The following is a 24,355-nucleotide window of genomic DNA, read 5'->3' on the forward strand; positions in this document are numbered from 1 at the left end:
AGACTATAGTATTTCAATCTCTTGCATAGTTTTAACAGGGAGGTTGGGTCTGTCGATAGCAGCTGAAACACAGTCGCAAACAATAATTAACAAGTAGTACAGAAAAATAAAACTAGTAAAAACAGCTGAAGTGGGTCACATGTTGAAGTAGCTAATTACTCCAACATTTCATGTAGGCTACAGTCTATTTGTCACTTCAGTCACAAATGGTGGGCAAAATCTTGTGATGCTTATTGGTTTATTCGGATCGCCATGAGCTTTTGTCGAAGCAGCACGACAAGTAAGAAAACACTAATCGGTTTTGTAAAGTGCTTAAGTAAAAATACTTTAAAGTACTACTTGAGTCGTTTTGGGGGGGGGGGGTATCTGTACTTTACTTTACTATTTATATTTTTGACAACTTTTACTTCACTTACATTCCTAATGAAAATTGTGTACTTTTTACTCCATACATTTTCCCTGACACCCAAATGTTCTTGTTACATTTTGAATGCTTAGAAGGACAGGAAAATGGTCCAATTCATGCAATTATCAAGAGAACATACCTGGTCATCCCTACTGCCCCTGATCTGGCAGACTCACTAAACACACGTTTCGTTTGTAAATGATGTCTGAGTGTTGGAATGTGCCCCTGGCTACCCGTAAATAAAATAAAATAATTTAAATGGTGTCGTCTGGTTTGCTTAATATAGGGAATTTTAAATTATTTATAAGTTTACTTTTGCTTTTGATATGTAAGTATATTTTAGCAATTACATTTACTTTTGATAATATAGTCAATTTAAAACAAAATACTTTTAGACTTTTTACTCAAGTAGTATTTTACTGAGTGTCAGTCATTTTCTATTAAGGTATCTTTGCTTTTCCTCCAAGTATGAGAATAAGGTACTTTTTCCACCACTGACACTGATATACTGATAGACAAGGACAGTCACACTCATTTTAAATACAATGATATACAAACAATATAACTAATTTAACTAATAATGTACGTGTAGATTGTGTGTGTTAGAGTGTGATATAGTTTGTATGTGTGTGCGTGGGTTTGTGTGTGTCATTTCAGTCCCCATTGTGCCATGAGATGTTGTTTTATCCATTTTGTAAATGTAATTTTGCATTCTGCTTGAGTAATTGGAGATTGGAGTTCCATGCAATCATAGCTCTGTATAATACTGTGCGTTGCAGTGAATTCGTTTTGGACTTGGGGACTGTGAAGAGACCTCTTGTGGCATGTCTTGTGGGTATGTATGGGATGTTATCTCAATGACATTCAATTTAGCATCAAAATAAAAGCGCAAGTTTAAGTATGTTCCACCTGAGCGAGTCTGACCACAAGTCAGAGACCACTATGATGACACACCAAATGGGTTTGATGGATCCATTTAGTTTTCTTCTAATGCCTCTTAAGGGGAAAGTAATCCAAAAGTAACTGAAAGTAATCAGATTCGTTACTGAGTTTGGGTAATCCAGAAGTTCCATTACGAATAAACATTTTGGACAGGTAACTTGTAACTATAACATATTACATTTAGAAAGTAACCTACCCAACACTGCTTATCTCCAACTGCAGCACAGTGTGCTACCATGTACAACGGGAATGAGGTGTCTAAAAACATGCGTTGTTTACGATTGTTCGCATCGGATGGTGAGAGACAAAGACTATCTTGTCATGTCGCAGTAGACTGGAGGTCCTGAAGTGAAACACTGGCTGCAGGGAGGGGTGAGAAAAGAGTGAGGACAGGGCTGACGGCTAAAGGGAAGACACTCCTGGTCCTTTCTTTTTCCTCTTCTTCTTCTTCTTCTTTTTTTTCTTAAAACAAGCCCTTGATTGATTCATGTTTCTGGTGGTGGACTAGGGGCTCCCGAGAGAGGGTGAGAGATCCTCTCTAATATGCAGCGAATTTTACAAGGAGCGGTGGGCTTGAAAGTGGTGGGAAGAAACGATCCCAGCCAAGAGTATAAGGAGTGAGAAATCCATCAGGAATGCAACCCCAACTTGTCTCCCCCAAGCCCCCTTCTCACTCGGACCCAACAGCTGTTGCTATAACTCCACTGTATTTTCCCTTCAGTGTTACTTAGAGAAGGAAAAAGGAACGTACAGAGAACAGAGGAGGTGTCAAAACTGTACTTAAGTGCGAAGAAAGAACTGCTCTCTGGCCGGCTTGGAACAGCTGAAGTCTTACGAGACCCTTTACGTATGTCGGAATGAAAAAATTGGACGCATTTGATAAATACGAAACGGTGTGCGAAAACAATAGGCTTGAAAATATGTGGACGTGCGAGAAGAACGAGGATGGTGCCAGAAAATGCCAAAAGCTGTGGCAATCCTGGCTGAGAATCCCCCAACTCTACTGAGAAGGGCATAGCTGCTGTTGTGGATATCCACGGGATGCAGCCGACGACAACTGGGTGCCAAAGAAAGCCAACAAACACTATAAAAACACCATTGACTACTAAAAACCTTAAACCCTCAGTAAACATTCAGCATTTAGCATGGTGCATAGGCCCACTCCACAGGCTAGTCATACAGTAATATCAGTAATAACTTTAGTTCCAAGACATATGAAAAGCAAACGGTTTCCCAAATTGAAATGTAATAAATGTTCTATTAATTTTACAGCCCCCCCCCCCCCCCCCCCCCCCCCAACCCAATTAAAGAAGGAAGGCCACAATGATGAAACATTCCCCCCCAAAATTGGCACAAGCACAGCTATTTTGCATTCCGTACCCCTGCATTACAGTAGACCTGATGACATTGTGTTGTGCTCTCAGACATCTCCCCTTATGGCTGACTCTCACACTGAAAACCATACTCACTCCCTACAGAGAGGACTAATCCTATAGGGTATCGTCATCCACGCTGTGCTCTCTCTCTCTCAAATGTTGAGGAGTAGGTGCTGGCTCTGACACGCTCTTCTGTTGTTCTTGACCCATAGAATCTCAGACAAGAAAGTACCACATGTGGGACTTCTGAGCTTGTGATTAGTACTAGTATAGAGGTGTGTTGAATGTGTGTGTGTGTGTGTGTGTGTGTGTGTGTGTGTGTGTGTGTGTGTGTGTGTGTGTGTGTGTGTGTGTGTGTGTGTGTGTGTGTGTGTTTAACTATTCTTGTGGGGACAAGAAAAAAACAAACATTTGACCAACTGGGGACATTTTGTTAGTCCTCGCAAGTTCAAATGCTAATTTTAGGGGTTTTAGGATTAAGGTTAGAATTAGTGTTAGAAATAGGTTTAGGGTTAGGAGCTAGGATTAGGGTTAAGGTTAGGTTTTTGGGTTAAGGTTAGGGTTAGAGTTAAGGTTATTGTAAGAGTACGGGTTAGGGTTAGGTTTAGAGTTAGGGGTAGGGAAAATAGGTTTTTGAAAGGGACTGAATTGTATGTCCCCACAAGGTTAGCTGTACAAGACTGTGTGTGTGTGTGTGTGTGTGTGTGTGTGTGTGTGTGTGTGTGTGTGTGTGTGTGTGTGTGTGTGTGTGTGTGTGTGTGTGTGTGTGTGTGTGTGTGTGTGTGTGTGTGTGCGTGCGTGTGTGCGTGCGTGCGTGCGTGCGCGCGTGCGTGCGCGTGCTTCGTGAGCAACTGGAGGAGCTGGAGAAGGCTTTTGAGAGGACACACTACCCGGACGTGTTGGTGTGCGTGCATGCATCTACAGCATGTCCTACCTGTACACGGGCCTCTGTGAGCTTGGTCCTCTGGGCCAGCTCTTCTCTGGTGTAGATGTCGGGATAGTGTGTCCTCTCAAAGGCCTTCTCCAGCTCCTCCAGCTGTTCGGCCGTGAAAGTGGTGCGACTGCGCCTCTGTTTCCTCTTCAGGGGAAGGTCCGGCTCCGACTCCACATCTGAGCCTTCGTCCATACGGCTACCTGCATCGGGGACAGAGACAGACAGTTGGTCTTCTTGTGTAATTCAGTCGACTGATGGACACCGTACCATACTGTTGAAGTGAAATGCAGTTCAGCAGTCAAAAATTATTTTTTACGTTGCTTATAACACATTTATGGCAGTACCACTCCATTGAAAATGTATACAATGCCCCGTTTAATGTATACAATGCCCCGTTTACATCATTGCACCTCCCATTTCATACAACGAAGCAAACCTCTAATTAACCATTATAGCAGGTGGCGTATCAAGGTTGTGAAAGCATTACGACAACTTACGATGGCGAAAATGTATTCAAATGTACATAGTTTGAGAATCACCATATATGAATTTCAAGTACTCAAGTATATATATAAGTCCAGACCGACTTGCAATCAGTGCGTTCAGGTATGTGAAACAACCACCTATCACAATCAAGTAAAACCTTCAAAAGACAATTAAAACGTTCCTTAAATTAGCAGTTTTCTACAGTTTCAAGTTGACATTTTAGTCATTCAGCAGACTCTCTTATCCAGAGCAATGTCAATGCATTCAACTTAAGTGGGTAAATCAACCACATATCACAGTCCTTCCAAGTGAAACCTTCTTTAAATGAGCCGCTATCTGCAAAACCAGGGCTAGCAGTGAAAAAGACAAGCGTGGGTTTGAGTGCAAGAAAGACGTGTTGGTAACAACCATGGAGAGATGTTGTTCACCGAGGGAGGCAGTGGTTGATACACGGGGAGGATGGCTGTGTCCTCCAGTGACATGCCCTCCTATGGCTCCTCTAAAGGGAATACGACTGTATTTTCTTCACTGTGTGGTTATTTATATGAGAGCCTTTTCTGTCAACACAATCCGGCATCAGTACACAGAATGCCCTGGGGCGGGTAGCTCAGATTGGAGGGGGGCGCTAATCTCTCCAGACCACCTTGGCGATCCGTGTAGCACTATTCTTCCACCGTGGCCTGGGGCGCAACGCGACAACAAACTGGCAGTGTGTAAATATTGCCAATATATTATTGTGTGGCGGGGATTGAATGAAATCAGTGCCACACAATATACAATATACCCATGCTGGTGTTTTAAAATAACCACAGTGACAGATTATCGGGTAAGTACAGCCATCGGTTTTAATTACGGTTCGTGGTTGGCGTTGTGCTGGGGTAGAGCATGCAAAGGATAAACTGCGAAGATGCGACGCCATTGTTTCTAATGAAATGTGTAAATCGGGGTGCAAATAGAGCAAGTGGCTACTGGTAATGTGATGCCGTGTGCATAGAGTGACATACATCATTTAATAGGATCTCTGTGGCCGTATGTATGTACACCAGGGACAGCATGAGACTTCACAGTGGTGAGGTTCCATACAGTCCCTTGTTTGTGACATATTTGTTACGAACAGGCTGTTTGAAATTAAATGTAGGCCATTTCACCAAACACATTCATTCAGGTTGGCCAGTTGGACATTGAATGTCGACACACTACTCAAGACACTGTGCTGCTTTCAAACCATAATAATAATAATAATGATTTTTTTTTACCTGTATCAAAAACACTCATGTTCGAAGTGGACACAGTGTACACTTGAGTACACATTGACAGTCAGGTCTGTCCGTCGCCCAGCCCTTGCGGACAGCAGAGAGGGTCGACGAGGGTCCCTCTTTCTCATTTCCCTGGGTGTTTAAGGCTATATATATTTATTGACAGTGTTTGGGGGCAGTGAGTGTGCATGAGAGCTGATCCTTCTCCAAATGGCCCTCCACACCCCCGGCCGCCTGAAGAGGCTCAGCTCTCCAGACACAGGGCCCTAATCCTCCCCATTGCTTCTCCCTGCATTTAAGCCATTCCACATTAGGGATGGCTGCACAGCCGCCTCTCGCTGCTCTCATAGATATGCATGGAGCTAGGGATGGAGGAAGGAGAGGGGGGAAAGAGGAGGATAGGAGAGGAGAGGGGAGATGAGAAGCAGAGCCTGCCCGGGGAGGAGGGGAGATAGAGGAGGAGGGGTAGAGGGGAGGGGGAAAAGAGGGGTGCAGGTCCCAGGCTGCCGCATCAGTGGCCAGGCGATTATGGGGGGAGTTGACTGGTAGCAATGCTGGCTCTGCAGTGGTGGGGAGAGGGGATGGAGAGAACGAGAGAGAGGAGAGAGGGAGGGAGGGGAGAGTGGGATAGATGAGGGAGGTCAATGTCCCTGCTTCCTCCTTGTGTCCCTCTCAGCGCTGATATGCTTTAGTACCGTGCCTCTGACCCTGTTTGCCTCCACAGCCTACCAGGACTGGGTCTTGGTCTGGGTCTGGGCGGGGTCTGGTTGGGTTCCGGGTCTGACAGACATGCCTTCTCCCTTATGACAGACTCCTTTCTCTTTCTCTGCTCTTTCAGGGCCTCAGCAACGCAGGGCAGTGGCTGCCCAGAATAATGTTTTAACATTTGATTTATTTACCCATTTAAAAACAGAACTCAACCACACATGTGGATACGTTGCATTTCAAATCATCAAGTGTAACACAATTCCTGTGCTACAGGAAAGGATGGCTATGGAGGAACTGTGACTGACGCTCAAATCAGACCTCTCTGATAACAGGAAGTGACAACAGTCAAATGTGGACTCAAACTGGCAGGGTGATTCTGGGCAATATTTCCATACGGATCTCGGAATGACAGCTGTGATTCTACATTTGAGTCACTGTCACTGATTCTAAACTCATTCAGAATGGTTGGGCATACGGGTGGGTGAGTATGCATGTCTTTGTTTGTGCGTGTGTATTTCTGTGTATGCATTTGTGTGTGTGTGTGTGTGTCTGTGTGTGCGCGTGCGTGCGCATGTGTGTGCGCACGTGCGTGTGCGCGTGCGTGTGTGTGTGTACCATGTGAAACCTGGGAGGTTTTCGAGGGGCAGATATGATGAGAAGCGTTGAGGTACCTGAGAGGGTTAGCAGGGCTGTATAGTAATAATGTGTCAGCCTGTGCCTCCTGTCTGCTCCTTTCTAGTGTTCTGATGAAAGCCCTGGGGGGACAATTGAGAAGTGCAGAACCTGGGTGTGGCATGCAACTCTTACAGCTCTAACGCCAACAGCACCAATAAACTTCAACACTGCGAGAAAAACAACGCTGGTATGCATTTAAAGGCTTCAAAATACATCGATAATGACACTTGACACTTGTAAATATAGTAGTCTTACTCTGAATACAACTGTCATCAAGACACATAGGACGGGAGTGATGCAAGCAACTCTGGGGATTAGTCATAGGAGTCTGTGGGTGGATGCACATTCATTCTATGCATTTGTTTGTTCATGTGACTGTATTCCTATGAAGTGAAGTGAAGTGAAGCGCCACAAGAAAAATAACCAAACACACAAAAAAATAAAGGGCTCATCAACCTGGTTTGGACTCTGGGCAGGCTCGGTGGTTTAATTAAACAAGGAATTATGGGATTAGATGGAGACTCTCATTACAGGCCACTGGAGGAGTCTCACGGTGGATGTCTTTTTGTCTCTCCCCCATCCTCACACCCCCTACACAGCCCCAAAAGCTCACGCTTGACAATTCTCAACAGATTACATGTGGCCGCAGGACATGAGGCCGCATTAATTAAATAAATTCCTAGTGCCAATTTCTCTTCACATAAAGATTTTTTTTTTTTTAAGTGGCCCATAGATTTTAAAGTAAAGATCTATACATACATCGTATATCCCTTTGTTGTTGTTTTGGGGGAGGTTTTGGGGGTGTTGGTGCAAAGCGATTTGCTATTAACTCACCATGACAACATTTGAGGCTGGTGCAGTGGGCCAGCAGATCACTTTCCAGAGGCACCTTGGAGTGCTCGGGTGGCTGGTGGCCGCAGCCTTTCGTTCCACAGACGGCATGGAATTTATTTGTTCTCTTCTGCATGATTTAGGGGGGGTGGGGGAGGGGCGGAATGGCACAGTATCCATCCTCTCTTTGCATCACTTTGTTTACTCTCTCGCCCTCCCTCTATGTCGCTCTCTCATCCTCTCTATTTCCCTCCCTCTCTCTCTCCTTTTCTCACTCTCTCTCTCTCTTCCCCCCCTCTCTCTGTGTCCCTCTCTCTCTGTGTCCCCCTCTGCCCCTCTCCCTCTCTCTCTCTCTCTGTCATCCCACATGGTTATCTGTGAGAGGATTTGGCCCGATGTCAGAGACCGATCTTCTTCATGTTTGGAATCACCTTCAGACCCCCACTTCTCTCTCTCTGTCTCTCAAATGTATTTTTCTATGTTATTGTGTGTTTGACTAAACAGAAGCTGAGGCGACGAATCTTAACATGCAACGAAGAGGCTGGCAAGGAGTTCCACCACCGCATCTCCACGCTGTGTCCTGATCTGACGGTAACAACCTTAACGCCGCTGTACGCCCAGTATCACATGACCGTGGCGAACTACGACCGCCGAATGAAACTAAATAAAGTTTGACAGCAGCCTGGAACTGGAAGGTCAGCGCCTCTCTGCCGATAATGGAAAGGGAGATTATGGTAATGAAGCAGACGCTGCTGGCCGATAGAGAGGCTCAACCTGGACCTCATCTTTGTCTCCGCCAGATCCCATGATTGGCATGCTAGGTCTTATCACGCAAATAGGACCATGGCGAGGCAGACGAGCAGATCCCCCCCACCCCCAATACAGAGGGACAACGGGTGAATGTGCCACGGCATAAATAAAAGACATGCTGCCTTCCCCAGTGTTTTGGTTTCACTACGAAGAGCCAGTCGGTTACAGAAAGTGCTAGGGCTGATTATAATGGTGACAATTTTGCCTTTTGAATGGGATACATACAGTGCCTTCAGAAAGTATCCATACCCCTTGACTTATTCCACATTTTGTTGTATTACAGCCTGAATTCAAAATGTATTAAATTGATTTTTCCCTCACCCATCTACACACAATACCCCTTAATGAGAACGTTAAAACAATGTTTTTATTTTTTTTTACAAATCTATTGAAAATGAAATACAGAAATACCTCATTTACGTAAGTATTCACACCCCTGAGTCAATACAGCGATTACAGCTGTGGCTCTTTATGGGTAAGTCTAAGAGCATTGCACACCTGGATTATACAATCTTTGCACATTATTCTTTATCAAATTCTTCAAGCTCTGTCAACTTGGTTGCTGATCATTGCTAGACAGCCATTTTCAAGTCTTGTAATAGATGTTCATGCCTATTTAAGTGAAAACCTTAACTAGGCCACTCAGGAATATTCAATGTCGTCTTGGTAAGCAACTCCAGTGTATATTTGGGCTTGTGTCCTGCTGAAAGGGGAATTTGTCTCCCAGTGTCTATTGGAAAGCAGACTGAACCAGATTTTCCGCTGGTATTTTACCTGTGTTTAGCTTTATTCTGTTTCTTTTTATCCGAACAAACTCCCTACAATTAGAAAAAAGGATTCCAAATTGTTTATTTTTTTGGTTCCAGGTAGAACCCTTTTTAGTTCCAGGTAGAATTATTTTGGGTCCGTGTAGAACCCTCTGGGAACCCAATAGGGTTTTTACCTGGAACCAAAAAAGGGTTCTTCAAAGGGTTATCCTTTGGGAACCCTTTTAGGTTCTAGATAACACCTTTTTTTCTAGGCGTGTAGTCCTTGCCGATGACAAGCATACCCATAACATGATGCAGCCACCACCATGCTTGAAAATATTTTCTGCTGTTTTTAGTTCCTTATTGCAAACAGGATGCATGTTTTGGAATATTTGTATTCGGTACAGGCTTCCTTCTTTTCACTCTATCATTTAGGCTAGTATTGTAGAGTAACTACAATGTTGTTGATCCATTCTCAGTTTTCTCCTATCACAGCCATTAAAATATGTTACTGTTTTAGAGTCACCATTGGCCTCATGGTGAAATCCCAAACTGATCTCATAGTTTCACTTCGGAATTTTACATAATTGGATGAACGTCAATTTTTTACCCATTAATTCCGCGTGGTTACAGGGTTCATTCTGCGTGATTACAGGGTTAAAACAGAAACAACTTAACGGGTTAAGTTTAGGTATTCATTTCAAGTGGTTAAGGTCAGGGCTGTGGATTGGGGAAAGCATAATTTGCTTTTAAATTTAAAAAATAATAGTGCACTGTTTCCATTTAGTATTCTCAAGTACTCTCCCTGCTTCCTAGACAATGCATTTCCATGGTGCAGTAGTCTAAGCAGCACTCTCTGGCTCTGAGCAATGTGAGTTTGAGCAGGGCCACTGTTTTTGGTGAGCGCCGAGGATGGCATATATCAACATCCTCAGGATCTTTTCAAACTTCTGAAATCAGCGTGTGTTCCTAGTGACCAGCCTGGAAATGGCTGGGCGGTTTCCTTCCTCTCCAGCAACTGAGTTCGGAAGGACGCCTGTATCTGTCATCTGTAGTGACTGGGTGTATTGATACACCATCCAAAGTGTAATTAATAACTTCACCATGCTCCAAGGCATATTCAATGTCTGCTTTTACTTTTTTTTTTACCCATTTACCAATAGATACCCTTCTTTAAGAGGGATTGGAAAACCTCCCTGGACTTTGTGGTTGAATCTGTGTTTGAAATGCACTGCTTGACTTAGGGACCATACAAATAATTGTATGTGTGGGGTACAGAGAATAGGTAGTCATTAAAAAATTGTGTTAAACACTATTGTTGAACATAGAGTGAGTCCATGCAGCTTATTGCGTGACTTTGTACAAATGTGTAATGATTTAGACTTGCCATAACAAAGGGGTTGAATACTTATTGACTCAAGACATTTCAGCTTGTCATTTTTAACATAATTCCACTTTGGCATTATGAAGTATTATGTGTAGGCCAGTGACACACAATGTATTTTTAATCTATTTAAAAACAATCTATCTAAATTCAGGCTGTAACACAACAAAATGTGGAAAAAAAAGTCAAGGGGTGTGAATACTTTCCGAAGGCAGTGTATAGCACATAAATATTACATTCTACTTTTGTCTACTTTCTACACACAGAAACAAATCTCATTAACACTTAGGGTCGAAATTAAAGGCAGTTCTCTATTGTTGAAGTCATCTGGGATGATTAAATAACGATAGCTGTAATTCCATGTGAAAGTTCTGGGGAGAGTGATAAAATGTCAGGGAGGCTCTGCGTTTATCACCAAATTAGAGGCTAATTAAGTATCTGGGAGTGTGTACACCCCTCCAGGGTCCACGGCATTCTCCAATGCCATATGTTTGCACACAAAAAAGTACATTTGCAACCTTCCCCTCTAATTGAGGAATCAATCTGAAACAGGAATCAAAATGAACATTAGCTAAATTCTCTCATTTGACTCTAATTAAATAAGCCTGTTCATTAGCTACATTGGAGGCTGGTTGTTTCCCAGTGGGATCATATTGTTGTGATAAGAGCAATCAATTGGAGATTCTGCTGCCTGTTCGGAAGTAGTGTGAGGAGGCAGCTAGCGCTTTGCTTCACCACAGACCGTACTGTACGGACCATCACTTAGCTTCTGGTTTGTGAAGTCCAAAGGGATAAAGAGCATGACTGTCTTTCTTTTAGTGTCAGTGACGCAAATGCCATTGACACATTGTCTAGAAAGATAGCGTACAGTTAGTCACCCATGTAAAGTAAATTAACTATTAAATATAATACATAGTTCTCGATAGGGCTGTCAAACGATTAAATGTTTATTTATCAAGTCAATGGCATTGGGTTTCTGTGGGTAACTACGATTAATTGCAATTTTAAAAAAAACATTTCAAATTTGATCCTCATGAAAGATGTTTTTATTTTAAACTAATTCCATTGGTTTGTTGGTATAATATATTTTGATTATAAAAATGAGAAATCAACTGTATTCTAAGACAATAACAGCTGATATAAAAGTTAATGTAAAATATCATACAGCTATTAGATCTAGCCTAAGCTACTTCTTATCAATGTTCAACATGAAATAGTCACAAGCTGTTACGGTACTAGAATTAATTGCTTAGATTAATTGCTTTAATCGTTTGACCTGAATAAGAACAACCAAAACAGTAGCTTAATGGAATGGAAGTTCTGTTCTGATTAAAATCATTGTGTTGAATTTTGAGCCATTCAGCCATTCTCGTTTGGTTAGCTAGCTAGCGAACGTTAGCATAACTGCCTAGTATACTTCTGTGTAAATTCATTTTTTGCTGTTATCTAAAGAAACGCATGGGAAAGTGTTTATGGTTCGAAGTTTTCCTTCAACTTTGTTGCTCAAAGCTAAGTGGTTGATTTCAGCACCACAAGAGAGGCAGACAGCTCTACAGAAGCTGCTAGCCGTAGAGACCGACAGCAGTGAGCGCTTTGTGTGATGCGCTCAAAAGGGTCCATGCGGAAACTCAGACAGGAAATGCATGTTATTAAATGCGCAAGAAAAAAATTGACGGTGTGAAACATTCCAAAAGTTAACTACAATTCAAATGTTCACCTTGACAGCCCCGGTTGTAATACTACAGAACACATTTTTTACACACAGCATATCATGCCGTCATATTGTATTCCCCTAAACGCCAGCTTATAATATGTTTCGATCACCCTCTAATGTCACTGAGATCATTTTATTATCATTATTGACATTTGTGTGGTTATTATTAGCAGTGCATCATGAGCATGTTGTCTACATTATGTAAGTACCTTGTAAATAAACTTCTCTGCATTTATCACCTTAATTACTTTCCTGGACTTCAAGTGCGTATGTTTTGTTCCCACAAGAGACGCGTCTAATGTAAAGTAAATGTAAACATTGGTGAAACATCCATGGTTTGTTGACTGTTGACATGGGTTTGTTCGTCCCGGACGTCGGCCAAGACAGAGGGACAATGAGCGACAGAGCTCTGGAGAGAGCAGCATGCACTCATTATGGGTCATTCTGAAAATCATATTAGTTCCAGTATATTTACAATCAAGGCCTGCTTTCAGTTTTACACAAAAGCATTGACCAGTTTCAGCTAACGGAATAACTCCACGCCATGCGTCACTGTCTACAAAGTTTTTATTTGATTTGATTACTTCCTCAAGAATAACTGTGTATTGTCGCTGTATATTTCCTGAACAAGTTTATCCTTATGCGTGTGTGCATTTTGTTGCCATTGTGCAACCCTTCTCTTTGTCTGACAGTTTAAAGAGGGAGAGAGAAAAAAAACACACTGTACAAACAGGCCATTATGCTGTGCTATCTCTGACATGCATCTGTTTCTCCACAGTCTCTCATCAGGCCTTGGGGCTAGATTTATCCAAACCTGCGCCCCCCCCCCCCCCCTCCCACATCTCCTTCCCCATTCCCTGCAAGAGATCTTAAGTTCACTGTACTCACTGTCTACAGAACACCACAGTGGATTGGATGAGATGCAAGAGAGGATGGATAGGGGGGGATCAGGAGGATTCACTTGCTATGACATATAAATTATCTTAATGGTCATTGCATCAAATTCAGGCATGTAATAATAATGTTCATTCTCAAAGTTCTCTCTTTTGATTCACATTTGTCTCATTGTATGGTTGCGGTAATACTAAGAAGAAGAAGAAAACAGCAAGAAGCAAGTGAACAAGGGAAGGAAAGGACAGAGGACGGTTCCATAATCTCTTGCTTCCACAAGAAACAATTAGGCCCCTATTCTTTCTTTTTAAAATGAAAATAAAAAGTAACGGAGGAGAGATGATGAGTGATGCTCGTTTAGGGGTCTTGTCATGTTCCTGAAGCGGACCCCTTAAAGAAAAAAATAGTGTCCGCCGCCTCTGTGTGAGGGACTCAGGGCCTCCCAGTCCTTTCAGGCCCAATAGAGGCAGCACCTCAGGGGGCCGCTTGGCCCTGAAAAGAGAGCCTGACAACCCACCGGAGCTCCGTGGGGCATCAATAAACGCTGACATATTGACTCTCCTTAGCCGACAGCACACCTAAGTGCTGACTGCATATTAAACCATTAAAAGGTTGGGAAAGAGCATGGACTGCACCAAGTGGGTTGGAGGGCGGGTGGGGTAGGGTGGTGGAGGAGAGTTGCAGGAACGTAAGCCTGGTATATTGATGGGGGGTGGGAATTTGGCACCTGGAAGATGTATGTGTTGCCCAATGTGTGATGCATCTCTATATGGCTCATTTAATAGCTAGTAATTTAACAACAACATGTAGGGCTTCAATAGATGTACTGTATTTGATTATAATAGTACTAGAGACTTATGGGAGTACTGTGGTTTGCAACAAATCTTATCTCTGTATCTAAACCTCACATATAACACATACTGTACAGTCATCCTGATGTGTACAACTGTGTAACCACTCACACTTTCATTGAAGAAAAATGCCCCATTCCAACTGAATCATTTTAATTTGCTATCGAAACTGTGAACAATGACCACCCATTTTGAAAGGAAGTGCTGAGCTAACGTCGTCAACAGAAACTGGAAAGAGTGCTCATTTGACCTGCCAGAAATAGGAAGGCTGCTTGGCGTTTGAAGAGCAGGTGTCCATTTTCAACAGATCTCCCTCTCTGTACCCGACGGTGCTCTTTCATTTCCTGATATAAAGACCTCGCTAATTGAGGTCAAAGCGAAAGTAATAAAATGATGAAAGAGCCACAAAAGGGAAGCTGGCAAACTCTGCCCGTTGGCATCGGACTCTGATCCCCCAACAAACACCCTCAAATCCAAGCGGCCAAAAAATAGGCTAAACTAAACTGATGGAGAGAGTAGGACCATGAATAAAAACCACAGACACTCCAAACAGAGTAGCCTACAAAGCTGTATTCATCTAACTCATTCAATATCCAATAAATAAGGCATCATCCCACAGTGACTGCAACAAAATGGCCATTGTTTAGTAAAAAAGACAAAAACGTATAGTTACATCAAAACATGCAGTGAATGGTGGCAAGGTTTTGTTGAATATACAGTATTTCCAAAATGTAGACTAATTCAATAGTTTCTAATGAATATTCATGCATAGCTTAAAATCCACACACACACACACACACTCCTAACACCAAATGAGTCCCCCATCCCAACACCAAACTTAAGTTTTTCCATCCAAAATCCACAATATGCTGTTAACATTTCAGAGAATTCATTATATAATGGATATCATCATCACACACACACACACACACACACACACACACACACACACACACACACGCACGCACGCACGCACGCACGCACGCACGCACGCACGCACGCACGCACGCACGCTGTATAGGCTAGGACACAGCGCATCCCGGCTCTGTCCTCTCAGTAGATGCTGTATAGAACTGGTATTGAACTCAATCTAGCCCTCACAAATATGTTTGCCTTATCAAGGCATTACGTCTTAGCAAACTAGCGGTTATTAAATGCAAAGTCTTTATCTGCTCTCTCTCCCCCAGCTGTGGCATGCATATGTCTCATTTACTGATGGAAAACGGCCTTATAAATAACAAAATGCTGACTGTCAATATAACCACAGAGTTAGATTATGACGGGGTGGAAATATAATACTCAAGACAAAGCTATATTAGAGATATACAAATGCAAGCCCTTAGTGGACCGCTCGGGGCTTAAAAAAGAAAATGCCAAAAGTTTTATAAGAGCAAAGAATAATCTTATTCTGAATAAAAGCAGATTAATAATCATAGAAAAGGGTTTTCTCCCCCTGCAAACAAAATAAGTGATTTTGACTTGTTGAGTCTATTTAAAGATTACAGTTAAAAGGTGCTTTGAAATGCAACCCATGTGTTTATGTGAGAGGGGGAGATAGCTGAGAGCTTGATCTGGTGCCTTTCTGTTGGGAGTGCATCCTTTTAAAACCAAGATGAAAAATCAACAGTGTGGCAGCTGTCCTTTTCAAGCAGATCTGATATCCACTTGGTGAAACATTGGTCAAATCAAGTCTAAAACAGGAACGAGAAACTTGTCTATCACTTAGGCGGCTCAAATTCAATCGCATGTGTAAATAAATGATGAATAAAAATGAACACATAATGACTTGTGGGAATCGTAAGAAAGAAAACTACTCCCTTTTGGCAGACACACCATGATATAATGAATTCTCTAAAATGTCAACAGCATATTGTGGATTTTGGATGGAAAAATTGAGTTTGGTGTTAGGAGGGGGGAATCATTTGGTGTTAGGTGTGTGTGTGTGTGTGGGGGGGGGGGGGGGGGGGGGATCAGCATGAAGGGAGAGTGCCAGTGGATGCATAAGTAAGCCCATTAGTAAAAACTGTAAGACAAGCCCCCTGTTTGAAGCTGGGGGAGAACAGCCTCACCCTCTCCCTCCCTCCCTCCCTACCACTCTCCTGCAGCTGGCCTGCCCTACTGTTGTTCACATACTGGCCACCGCATTCACTATTCAAGTCGGTGGGGAAAAAATCTGAGCAAATTTCTGATTTGCAACACTCTGGGAACATGTTTATTGTCTTTGTGTGAGGGCAAAACACACATATAAATAAAGCAAGGGCAGAGATCCCGGGGTGAAGATGCTAAGGAGCAGAAAATGGGAGATTTTATGGCCATAAGTGGCGTGGGCTAATGGTGATTTTTAAACTATTGGACCATGGTGTTAACTACTAATCAGTGCTGTGACACTGGCCAAATGCCTTTGTACTTAATTATATATGTCATGCCCCCATTGTCGTGGAATTAGCACAAACGGATTGTTGTTCATTTTAAACATACTTCTTGGACAGAATGGAATGTAGACATTTGTCTAGATATTCACTAATCAAGCACACACAATGGCAGAGAGCAACTTTTTTATATAAATAGGTGACCATTGTGAAGTAATACTGAAATCATAAAATTGGTTGAAATGTGTTTGTCCTTCATAAAAATGGTTAACACTGTCTTAGGCCATGAGATGGGAGGGACTTATCAATTGAATCCATAAAAGTGAGCCCAATAAATATGTCAAGGAAGCAATTATCTTGGGTTATAGAAAATCTCATCTCAGTTCACTGCTGCCTTGCAGACAGTTGTGGTGGAGAAAAGTGAAGATGAGGAAGAGTTAGGTGGGGTGTTAATGGGCAGAGGATGACCTGGCTGTAGCCTTAAGGCCAGGATAAGTCAGCACCACAGAGACCTGTGAACCCAGCCAACTGAAGTAAGCTTTGCCACTAAATGTGTTAGCGTCAACCATTTTGTGAAGCAGTCAGGGCTCTCAGGAACGTTATTAAAAATAGTTGTTTGGATCCTAGATGCCGATCAGACGAGCGGCGCTCCAAGCCACGTTGTATTCATCGACACTGGCACGCCTGTGTCTGCTAGAAGTTCCATCTGAATTATCGCTGCATCTCCATAACAATATCGTCATGTTCACGTTGCTGTCCAAATCATCTCTGGTATTTATCTCAGCTCGCACATTTCCCCTCGCTTCTAGCCTAGCATTTAGTTTCGTACAACAGGAGTTAATATAAGCCACGCTGTCTGCCTGTCCGACCCCGAAAAGTGTTTCACTCTTGAAATGCGATCTCCCCTGTACCATTGAGAACAAATGTTGTCCAGACGAGACCAGGCGAAATTTCACATCAACATCATTATTATTTTATACCAATAGAAAAAGCTAGTGTACTGTCATTCCTGGTGCAATGTTTGACGCAACTGAGTTACCTGAAGTTGACTAGCTAGCTAGCAAATGACAAGAACTTTGGTCAGCCTGTATAGAGAAAATGTTTTTTTTTAGTACGGCGACCAATCCTTTTTCAAAGCAACTATGCAAAAATAATTAACGACTAGAGCGTCTGTAGCAACATGGCCAAAATAACTAACGACCAGATGTGTGTCCGGATTATATCTTCTAGTGGAAGAATGTCATTTCATGAAAATTGTATCAAAATAACATTTTTAATGAAGATATTTCATTCATTGTTATTTGAATATGTTGGCAACCTTTTTAAAACTGCAATAAGGCACACGGGTCAGTGCGATGTAATGAATATAGTCCCATGTAAATGGGTTGACTGTCTCACCACTTTGCCTCAGGCCAAACAATGCCATTTACCTGTGAGTATATTCATTACATAGTGCCTCTTGTGCCTTATTGCTTAAAACAATCATCTGTAAAAAAATGTTCAACTTCACTTCAAATGTGCCACAAGCTAAATGTAATATGCCTATTGGTTAGAGTCTGTTGTGGCAATCTTTGGATATCCTAGAATACAGACAGGTGTTGGTTACCTTAGTTTCCATCGTCCTTTTATGACTGCCTAGTAAAACAAGTGATCTACTCCATAAGCAAGCAGCAGGTTTTAAGGGACAGGTTTACGGTGAAATAAAAGCTTTTAATTTGAGACGCCTGTTTGCACTCCTATCTGATCGACACACGCTTCTCCACTGAGATGTAGAATCACACAAAACAGCACAGGAGGGAAATATATCAATGCAAGTCCTCACAAGTATCTTCAAATAAATATTGACAATCCAGATAATATACACAGAATATTTTTTTCACAAAGTATATGGGTATTTAAAGGGGTTTGACACCATCAAAACTAAGTACACTATGTTTATATTACTAGAGAGCGGCACCAAACATATCAATCACATTGAGTAATACTCTAATTGTTTTTAATGCAACATTTGCCCCCTCTTAAATAACTGCTTATAAAACATAATAGGAAGTACTCATCTTTTTTGAATAACCCCTTTTTGCGAGTGATTCCAAGGATTCAAAGAGAGCACTCTTGTGGTAGTGAAAAGAGAGGCCTCTTAAAAAATACAAATGATCAGTTTGAACAGAAACTGACTCAAACCCAACCACCAATATGGCTGTCCCCAGGCTTCAACACCCAACAACACAGTACTGTCAGCTCTCCACATGACTATGGCAATATCCCTTCATAAAACAAACAGACAGGGGGTTGCCCAGTAAGCCAGACTGTAGCCTAATAAAGACATTTTCAGAGTACACAAAGATAACTTCCAATTCACAGCCAAAATGTTCATAACAATAACAGCAACAGTTGACACTTACAGTAAATATAAACAACAAGTGATTGGGAAATGTGCGAGAGCAGAGTGTAACCGAGGGGGCTCTGTTTGGAAAACTAACAAAGTATTGATATTTCTTCTCCACTTTTGTTTGCTGCGACGTTATCCTCTCTAATGACTGTTTCAGAGGGTAATCAGGCCCTAGTCTTGTCCCTGCTCCACGTGTACCCCCTTGTGTTGTCCCCCAAGATCCAGCCCGCCTTATACGGCTTGGTTGAACAGACGCCCAATGACCACAGGCCATGGAGGCTGATTGTGTTGCTAATTGTGACACCTGCTAGGGATGGCTGCTATAGGCTGTGTCCGCAGTGCATTCAGACACCCCCCAGGCTGCCCAGGGTCACCTCTCCCGGGTGGTGCCCACTTAGGGAGCATTGGGTCTGGGCTGGCTACACTCACAAATCATAGTCCCCAATTAGGTTGTAGGCCGCGGTGGAGAGGGTTTAGAAACTTTAGTCTGTGAATTTCGTAAGAGCAGTGTTTCCTCAGGCTGTTGATTCCACAGTCACTGCTCAGCAAGGTTCAAGCTGGTAAACATAATTTAACATTTCAAGAGAAATGGTTTCTTTGCAATTATGTTTAACAACTGAACCCAAAGCGAACCAACACACTCGCTGACTGATCTGGCAAGCAGGAACTACTGCTTGGACTGAGAACAAAGTTGTTTCGGCTGAAAGGAATACCATCATCGCTAAAAGCCACTTATCACCCATTCAACCTGCATGTGGACGAGAAATGCTCCGGTTCATACCGTGAAAAAGCGAGGGAGCATAAGTAAAACGTTTCTCTCTCCCTCACTCTCTTTTTCATTGCGATTAGCATATTTCTCTCAGTGTCGTGACACCTGCTGTCCAGAGTGGGCGTGCGGAACACAAGGCTTTACTTCAAACACAAGCAAAAAAGATCAGCAAAAACCAACGCTTTGACTCGACCAGACCAACCAACCAACCCCCAGATTGGAGCCTTCCCACTGCAGATGTACATTAATGCATGGAAATACCAATCGGCACCGCAGCAGCACCGAAGAGTAAAACCCCTCCTTTTTCAACATGGCTGTTGTCTAGCTCGATTGTGTCAGTTTGAGGGAGCCCATTCAAACGTATTCATGCATCTGCCTTTGAGGCTCAATGGAAGCTAGTTTATAAACTGTCAGCCTGTTTGCTTGAAGCCTTTGGTTTGCATTGTTTCCTTCCCCTTAATAAACTTTTGGAGGAGTTCATCAACTCGCCTGAATAGCCAATGGTGCGGGGCCAAAGACACAAAATAACAGACGGTTCTCTATCCCCATTCACTTTTTTTTCTTTCTTTCCCTTTTTAAGTGACTGCTTGTATATCAATAGACTGAGTGGGTAGACACACATCAGGGGGATTTCAGGCCAAACCAAAAAAGCTGGTTTAGCTACAAAGAGGCTTCTAAAAGGCAAAACACAAACAGTTGACGTTTAGCTCCTTGGTCACTGACACTAACAGAGGGAGTTATGAACTATAACACAGATACAACCTGGATAAAATCGACAATGAGTCTCTAACTTTAATGTGTGTTCTCCTGAGAGTACATTTATATCACGCAAACAGACACTAATGATTGGGCAGACAACATACACTTAACATGGCCGAGCAAGATAGTTAGGGCCTTGCATTGCATAACCTCAATCTCTCCAGAATGGTAGCTTTGAGTGTACAATGATGAAGTTAGGGTGTAAAAATACATCATTTGAATTAAAGTGAATATAAATGATTTGATGGTAGTTGGTTAAATATATTCTCACATATATTATTTAGGATGGCATGTAAAATAAGTGGCACAAATTACATTCATGCAAAGACTTATATAGAACCATTAATCCACTTTCAAACCTTTCAACAGCTTCAAGGTTTATTTTAGAAGAAAATGTAGGGGCTTAATGGTTGCTTAATCTCTATATATTTAGGGTCATTTCATACCCAATTAGAATGGATTTGTGCATTTTGAACAGCGTTTGCTTTTAGGGAGTCGAATCCTAGACAAATACACTTGTAAGAATGACTTTCTTGTGCCTGTGTCGACAAACTAAGATGTCATTATGCCTCCATTTGCTTACAGGTCCACCTGGGCAAAAGTAACGTGGTTCCCTTGGTGTGTGAGATAACTTCTATTTGAACATTTCATCTTAACATTCCTCTCTGATTCACACCTGTTTCTGTCACTTTGAACTTGATCTACGTTCTTGGAAATGCGCCACAGCAAACTCACAAATATTAACTTGCACAGAGTGAGCTAGGTAGACGTACCAAAATAACATTTCCCAAAAAACGTTCATTATCAATACATAATTAGTATTCTATCATATAAAGGTTTGATTTACATAATAATGATAATAATAATCAAATGTTATTTTAAAGATGTTATTGCAGGTGCAGCGAAATGCTTATTTGACAGATTTTTAAAATACTACTAATAATGTTATTATAAATGATACTAAGGTTATTAAATAAATATACCGTTATTATCATTCACCAAATTATAGGCTACTGTAGGCTACTTTTAAAGGGTAGGCTATATGGGACGTTCTTAACAGCTATGTTAGGTAAACTCAGCAGTCTCGACCTTAATTAACCTTGTGCTGCAATGTTCTCATGGTATGAGGATATGGTTTGAACCTGAGCATTGAGAACTTGTTATGGTCCAGTTATTATAGGCTGAGATGAAAGGGTTTAAGATACCTCTCCTACCGTGGGCCGTCTCCCTAGGTTCCCCGGATGAATTACATGAGAGAGCGAAATGAGTTGGATTTAACTGAAGGTATCCAGACCCCAGGAGCCGCTGTCAAATCCCCACACATGCGGTGTCTAATAAACCAGTCATGCACAAAATATCAAGTTAACACAGCAGACAGGCAAACGAAAAGGAAACCACTGGTCTTTATTGCGTGGTCAAAACTCATAGGCTATACTGTAGGTGGTGGTTTGGTCTTGTTTTCTTTGTAGGATACATGCCTGGTCTTAATGGTGCAACTTGAAACCGACGAAAAATGTAGATTAGTAGAATCTGGCGATGTTAATTTAACATGTTTTACTCAAAGATACGATCCTGACCTATTTTCTCAATTCTGCACCATCAAGCGTTATTCGGTAGGCTATTATGAATGGCCTAGGTGTCATGTCATTTTCGATTACTTTATGTGTTTGGTGCAATATTTTACTGATTTATATTTTATTGATAAATCCCCAAAATGCCCCATGAGTAAAGTAGGCTACTTCTAATTTGACAAAACACCCTCGATAACCCTGCACAATAAGACATCTCCAAAAATCACTATGCGTCTCACCAAGGGATCAATTAACCGTCAAAACATTCGGTGACATTGTCAATCCGTTTGTTTAGCCATATTTGTATAGCTTAAGATTTTTGTGTTTTCCTTTGTCCCATTGGCTATCATTTGCAAACGGAGCTTAATGGTTGCCCAAGGCTTCTGACTGCCCTGGACCTCGTTTTGCTCATTTCTGCTTTGTGAAATGCTTCCCTTTTGTTCACTGATCAGTCTCCCATTGGGTCGCCAAACAAGATTCTTGGCATTTGTCGGCAAAATGAAAGCAGGATTAAGGAATGGCTACTGAACGCTCTATGGCAAAGAAGTGGGCTGCTATTCTCGCTTTCAAAACCGCTTCCCAGTTTAGTTGCCCCTCTTTATATATTTGTTTTCTCAAAGACGCCATTGATGCAGTTAGAAGTGATGAAGAATAAAAGGAAAATCAACAAGTAGCCCAAGCTCTATTTTTCTTACTACAATAGTGACAATATTTGTGCTTCAGTTTGGTCAAATATATTTCAATATTTTCAATCATAATGCGGTTATAATTATACATTAAATAACATGTTTATTCAATTGGACATAATACCAGACTAAGCTACATCTGAATTGAATTAAACATTCGATATCAGATATTAATATGGACTATATTAACTAATTGTCATAGTTAAAAGGCATATAGGCCTGTATATTTGATGAACGACCATGCACGACTAAACATAAGCCCATTTCCTCATCAACTGATGAGCGGTCTTCATTTGGGGTCAACAATAGTTCCTTGGCCTTCCAATTTTATGGGCAGCGTACAACAATAGACTGATGGCGAGTCGTGGTATCAAAAACACTATTTGTGACACCACATAGGAAGCCCGGAGGCCAATACTTTTATTGGTGTCAGCAGGAGTTTTCCCTTGTCGTTTGTCCGATTTGTTCCTCAGATCTTGCAGGGCCATGTCCCCCACCAAGCTCCCTAGTACATCCCTGACCCCAACCAACTAGAAATGTTTTTCAATGTAATTGTTGTCAATGACAAATGGAAATGAAATGTAACAGTATACATACATTTAAAGTACATGTCCAGTGTTTCGATACATAATGAAATAGGACCTATAATTAATTTGAATATGAGCAAAATCGTTTTCCTTAAAATAAATGGTAATTAATTATGTTAAAAAGCATCTTTGCTGTGTTGAAATGGTGTGGGTGTACCCCAACAATAGAATGGTGGGGATGTATATTGGTCATTAAAAAATATGACCGCCAGTAGACCACTGATTGGCCAGCTCAGCCAATGAGGCAGGATGACATCATTCTCCATGAGGAAATAGCAAGCATTTTTTAAATGGTCTGTTTGAGATACAAGTTTGAGATGGGGTTTTTGAAGTGTTTCATCTCCGATTTATGCATTGACCACAAATACGAGTATAAGACAAGTCAACAACATTATTTGGGTATGAGTTAACAGAATATGAACTTTTAAAAGTGAGATTTTCACTGGACAGTTAAGCCTACTTTAAAGTAAAATGAATAACTCCGTGAAAGTTCTACACCTTGAGATTTGGTGAATGTTTGGGTAGGGGGGAGTTAATTCCTTTAAAGTTATTGAGCAGGAAAGGATTATGTACTTGCCTTTATATGAGGAGAAAAAAAATCCCCATGTAGTCTACAGAAGACCTTGGAATTTTCCTAAGTCGCCCAAAAGGGGAGATTGTCCCTTTAAATAACCCACCAGAGATTCGAGAAGTATTCGCTGCTGGTAGCATGTGCACTCGTATAGGCCCTGTCCCACATGGCAAAAGTGCTTTAATTAATAGACAGGCAGGCTTGAAAGCAGCACTGGCAGTCTGTAATATGATGAACTCCCATTGTGGTGGTGTCACCACAAATGTTTCTGATAAGCAAAAGCACCCAAGGATCAAAGACTATAAGCCTCTCAATTTCCTCTAGCCGCTTCTACTTTTCCTCACCTACTTTTTTCCTCCTCTCTTCTCTTAAAATGTCTGAAACACACAACACGAAATCCCCTTCATGAAAACCCCAGGGTCTGCCTCAGGTTAGCGGGTCACCCAGAGCATTGGGGTATAATTGCACATTAATATTCGACGTGATGAAGAGGCTTACGCTAAGATCGTTCTTTCTCTAGATGTTTTATGTCTTATGAATTGACAGGACAAAATGTGTCATCAATGTAAGATTTCCCCCTGTCCATTTTGAAAACGCGTTCAATCAGCTGCTGTGATGTTGATGTAGACTATAGCCTAAGT

The 24,355-nt window shown here is 41.8% G+C and overlaps 1 protein-coding gene across 2 annotated transcripts in view; it reads right to left on the bottom strand.

Annotated features, from left to right (window-relative positions):
* The window catches only part of LOC139416395 (paired box 7b), a 65,716-nt gene that overhangs the window by 33,376 nt on the left and 7,985 nt on the right, over positions 1–24,355 (bottom strand). For both annotated transcript variants that reach the window (XM_071164970.1, XM_071164971.1), the window contains exon 5: positions 3,659–3,858. In XM_071164970.1, the coding sequence (XP_071021071.1) occupies positions 3,659–3,858 (200 nt within the window). The remainder of the gene's footprint in view (positions 1–3,658; positions 3,859–24,355) is intronic.

The sequence above is a fragment of the Oncorhynchus clarkii genome, chromosome 9 (assembly GCF_045791955.1).
Source record: "Oncorhynchus clarkii lewisi isolate Uvic-CL-2024 chromosome 9, UVic_Ocla_1.0, whole genome shotgun sequence".
NCBI classification, from domain to species: Eukaryota; Metazoa; Chordata; class Actinopteri; order Salmoniformes; family Salmonidae; genus Oncorhynchus; species Oncorhynchus clarkii.